The 5,220-nt window shown below is 47.4% G+C and overlaps 1 protein-coding gene across 1 annotated transcript; it reads left to right on the top strand.

Moving 5' to 3' along the window:
• Positions 1-1,325: 1,325 nt before the first annotated feature.
• Positions 1,326-3,242, top strand: LOC112349102 (RING-H2 finger protein ATL16-like). Its single transcript, XM_024682866.1, has one exon. It carries the CDS (start codon positions 1,772-1,774, stop codon positions 2,915-2,917), a length of 1,146 nt encoding a protein of 381 aa, XP_024538634.1. The 5' UTR covers positions 1,326-1,771; the 3' UTR covers positions 2,918-3,242.
• The last annotated feature ends 1,978 nt before the right edge of the window (positions 3,243-5,220 follow it).

Here is a 5,220-nt window from a genome sequence, read left to right as displayed (position 1 = left end):
TGGTTTCTCCTTCCTTCACATGAGCAGCAGGAAGGATCTAGAGCCCAAAGCCCAAAGCGATAAAGAAAAGAGAAAAGAGGAAGACAATATTAGAGCGCTGAAGACCATTGCCATAGGAAACACAACTCAAATAATATAAATACTATCTCTCAAATAAGTTCTTCTCGATATGTCTGCGTAGAGCTTCCATGAAAATTTGTACATGGTAAACGCGCATAATTGAAAACTCAACAAAGCCTGCATTCTTGCATCCACAAGTCTCATGCTTCACATTGGCCACCACAAGACTATCAAATAATTCTTGCAGCGCGCAACTGGGACGCATGGGATCAAAGTAGCATATAGATAAACAGATAAATAAGAGAGAATATTATAACTAGCTTACAAGACTAATAGCATCACCGTACCAATATACTATGGAAGTATTTATTTGACAAGTTCCTCCACAGGGAACTTTGTCACTCTCAAAGAAAACATTTGCATCGACCTCTCTTCTTTCTCGCTTTGGAGGGTCCACTTGTTTGTGTTTATACTAGTCTGTCACATGGGACAAGGAGATGGCCTAGAGAGCAAGCACATGGAATCGTTGCCATGGTTTAGTACTCGTCGCTGGAGACTTTGGCCTCAAATGAAGCACATGGAATTGTTTGGGAGCTCTCAGTTCCAGCATACTCCATCCAGATTCAACACCCAAGACAAAACAAATGTAGTGGAATGTCTCGATGATCTTGCGATGAGGTTTAGCATTTGTACTTAGCCAAATAAATATAAAATATAAATTTCTATGTGTTTTTTGTTGAATATACTCGGACTTGGCTCTTAGTTCTCTTTGAAAACAATACAAAAAGGAATTAATTTAAAATTAAAACTAAACTCAAAGTTCACAATTAAATATAATATTTTATAATAATAACAATAACTATTATTATGATTTGCTGCCTTCTTTCTGTACATGCATTCCCAACTTAACATACATGACCGGACTGTAAGCTCTACCTTCCAGAAATACGTAATCTTTTGTAGGAGCACTTTAGCTTTGGACATATCAAAGATTAATAGTTGCTGATAGTGGAGGTGTCAGCTCCGCACCGTATTGGTTGGAGCGGTAGAGAGTGGGTTGTATAAATACGGGCCGTGATACACGTCGAAAGAATCAGCATAAAGTCAAACGCAGGCAAGGCAGCAGCTGGTATATACCCAGGCATCAGTATCAAGTCAATGTTTTTTAATGTTTTGATGTGTGCTTTTGCTCAGGAAAGAGCAGCAGAATCAAAGTGGGTGTAATTGTTGTTGTTTCAGGCCTGGGAATTCTAACAATTATCAGGTTTGATTAGTTTTGAGGGATAATCTTGGAGAGTTAAAATAGAAAGAGAGGAGCTCAAGGCTCAAAAGAGAGTCTTGAGGAGGGTTCTTGTTGTAAGAAACAAGAAGAGAGGAAGAAAGTGTGGGAATCCATGCACCAATTTTCCATTCTTTTCCATGGCCACACTCACATTGACTTGATGCTCCATTCAATCCTCCACACTCCCAATGATGGAGTGATTTCATTCTAGGCCTCACTCCAATCTCCTCATGATTTTGTGTAGCTCCATAGGACCAGGAGAAAGATCTTCAAGAACTTTGGTGGTAGACTCACTGGGTAGCTCCATAGAAGCAGGAGACAGATCTTCAAGAGCCTTGGTAGATTCACTGGGGAGGAAGAAAGAGAGGAGAGCTCTGTGAGGAAGGAAGAACTCTTTGGAGCAAAGAAAAGGAGAGAAGAGAGGAATCGATGAGCACTTGGATGGATACACCCTCTACATCCTCCCCGGAGAACTCTTCCCCTTCTTCTTCTTCTCCTTCTTCTTCCTCTCTCCGGGGATGGGCATCCAATGCCACCGTCGCAGTGGCGATGGCGATGAACCACAGCATCCCCGCGGGATCGTCTGGCAGCCCTGCAGGATCCAGCGTGGAGATGAGCGCGCGCTTCAATCCCTCCATGGCGATCATCATCGTGGTGCTGCTGGGCACATTCTTCTTCATGGGGATCCTCTCCATCTACGTGAAGAAATGCGTCACCACCGAGGCCGACCTGGAGCGCCACCAGATTCCAATCGCGAGCTGGACGATCGATCACAACCCGCGCTGGGTATCGCAGCGATCGTCCTCGGCCGGCGGCCTCTCGTCGCTGCTCCAGATCCAGCAGCAGCAGATCCACATCCAGAGCCAGCTGGGGCTGGACAAGGCGTCGATTCAAGCGCTGCCCATCGTCGTCGCCAAGCCCACCGCCAAGAACCCTAATCACGAGTGCTGTGTGTGCTTGGGGGAATTCCAGGAGCAAGAATTCGTGCGCCTCCTCCCGGGATGCGGCCATTTCTTCCATGTCGAGTGCATCGATCTATGGCTGCTCGCGCACACCACTTGCCCTCTCTGCCGATTCAAGCTCACCCCGGACAACGTCCACGCCGCCGGCGCCGTGGTCCTCGATGTCCCGCAGGAATCGCTGGAAAATCTGCCGCAGCAGCGGCATCGAGCGCCGGAATCCAGCCGCATTCGCTCGATCATCGCTAGGGTTTGGGGTTTCCAGGGGGAGCGCGCGCGCCGGGGGCAAGAATCCGCGAATTCGGCGCAAGACGATCACCAAAATCCACGCCAGGACGATCATCATCATCATCAGCAGCAGCAGCAGCAGCAAGATCACGAGCAGCAGCCGCAAGCCCACCAGGAAATCTCCGTTTCTCCCAGCGATGCATTGGAGCAGGGGAGCGTGGTGGATCAAGCACAGCTCCAAGAATGTGGGGACCAAGAACAGCAAGAACACCACCACAGCTTGGCACCCCTTTTGCTACTCAAGAAGGTATGGAATGTTTTTCGGTGCTGGAAAATGGGGAGATTGGTTGCAAGTGGGGGAATCTTTGGCAGCAGCAGCGGCAGCTAGAGAGGGATCCAATGCGATCCTCGCAAGATTCCTCGCAAGAGCAAGAACTATACATACTCCAAGAACAAAACCAAAAAAAAGAAGAAAAATTCGATCTTCGCCTTTCTTGGGCTCTTTGGCACAAAGGAAAGGAAGTACTCTCTCTCCTCTAGACATCCTTCCTGTGTATACGAGACGACTGTGATGAATTGGGCCGTATAGCAAGGGGGGGAGGAATTCGATCGATTGATCGTAGCTGGCCGTCTTTGCTTGTATAAAAGCCGACCATTTCTATCGTCCTGGCTTTGGTGCTTCTTTGAATTCGCCTGTGCCTTCTCTTTACTTCCACCTACATTTCGCTCTACGTAGCTCTAGAGCGACAAACGTACCGATTGGAACCCAGGATGGATCGAAAATTTCTCGTGCTCCGGTTCTAACACGCGAATTAGTGGTCAATCCAGGGGGTCAACCAGGTCCAAGTTTCTAGTCATCGGCTGCGGGTCTTTTGGATTTTGATTGTTTTTGTGCTCTGGTCGTGTCAGTCTCGCCATCCAGGGGAATTCAAGTGAAGAGCTCCAAAGTCTCTGTGAGAGTTTACAGCCAGCAAACAACAAAGGAAATCAAGGAAGTTTGGTGGCAAGTTGTTGATCCGAAGACAATTGACTCCCAAGTTTCTTGAGAAAGGTTGAAGTGATCTCAAGACCATGGTTATCTTATGATTCTGATTCTGCAGTTGTTTGAACTGAAAACATCAAAACAGCTCACTATAATCCGTCGGTCTCATGCTTTTTGGTGGGCGCTGCGAAACCTTGTAAACAGTTAATGAATGAATGAATGAACTTACATTTTAGATCTTAATGTGGGAGGATCCAAGATGAACACTCGAAGAAAAAGAGAAGAAAAAAAATTGTCCCAGCCATGATGCACCCGCTGTTGTGTACTTTGTCATCATGAAAATGGTACCAAGTACAAGGCAAGGTACAATTATGACATGGTTTGCTAGTTTTTTTTTTTCTCTCTATTTTTTTGTTTTTCTCCCTTGGACATCTTTGAGTTGTTTCTATCCCCTTGCATCTTTCGTTCATTGTCTTGTTTTCCTTGCCTCTCTTCGTTTTGAGGTACTCAAAAGAGAAAAGCATCTCTCCGGTTGAGTTTCCGAGAGAGCTTTGCATCGACAATTCATGTCAAATGAAATACCATTAGGAGTTCTAACATCTCAAGGCTTTGTCCTTTATAGCAAATCCTTGGATGTTTGTGTTGGCATTTCCCCGTTCTAGTACGAGTGAAATCAAGTAAGAACATGGTCTGTTAGGAGCTCATATGCAATGAAAACACGGTCTCAAGCTTTTAAGTTCGACTGGCAGATCATATAAACAGTGTAAAGTTTTGGATGTTATATTCAGAAACTTGTGTTGGCAATTGAAAGCAAGTTGACGGCTTTGCGAGGAGAGGCGCTGGGTGCTGGGCTGGGCATTGGGCCAGGCTAAGCTCTTTTACGAGCTGTTTTCTGTGATGTTGCAGCCACAAGATCGAGACCTCACAAGCTACGAAGATCTTGCAAGGCAAAAGCTTGACAGGGTCCACAGACGTGTCCGGCCCCAAACATCTTCAGCAGCAGCCTTGTGAAGCGTCTCTCGACCGTCCAAGCTCTACATCAACAGCACGTCCTCAAGCTCAGCCGCGATACATCCTCAACCTCAGTCGTGATGCCATAGCTCCAGCCACAATTTCAAATGTGACTGTCACCTCGTCATGCCACTTTAAAGTGCCAAAAAATGCACCACACACTCATCGTTTGACACAGTCCACCGGTCCATTCTCAATAGTCCGAGTGCGAGACCGGCTCAACCTCGCCCCCGGGACCCCAAGACGCCTAGGCCGGTTTCAACAAAACGAGCACCGTCCCCTGGCACGGACCGACACATCCGCGTCGGGCTCGCCCCCCCAGGAATCGAGTCAAACTCATGCTGAAGTCCTGACCTCTTATGCCTGCACCAAATTTGGCTACATAATAACTCGGATGGCACACTGACTGCCTGCTCTCTTGCCACGCTCAGCTACAACCTCGCGCCAAGATCGTCCTGTGTCGCTACTGTGTCTGGTTTGTTCTGCATGCCATTGGGCTCAATAGACATTCCGTCAGACAGTGCACTCACAGACTCCCCCATCCCCAAGACACAAGAGTGTGCCCATACACGCCGTCACACAACCTTTGGCCAACTCCAAGGCCACATGCCTCACGCCCTGGGCTGCACACGACAAGGTGACCCCCTTCCTAAGACAAAAGCGCATCAAAAGCTCTTGGCTCTTCAAAGCGACATCTC

Source organism: Selaginella moellendorffii, unplaced genomic scaffold, assembly GCF_000143415.4.
Source record: "Selaginella moellendorffii unplaced genomic scaffold, v1.0 SELMOscaffold_35, whole genome shotgun sequence".
In the NCBI taxonomy this organism is placed as follows: domain Eukaryota; kingdom Viridiplantae; phylum Streptophyta; class Lycopodiopsida; order Selaginellales; family Selaginellaceae; genus Selaginella; species Selaginella moellendorffii.
Note: the sequence above shows the minus strand (reverse complement) of the source record. Positions and strands in the feature narration are given on the sequence as shown.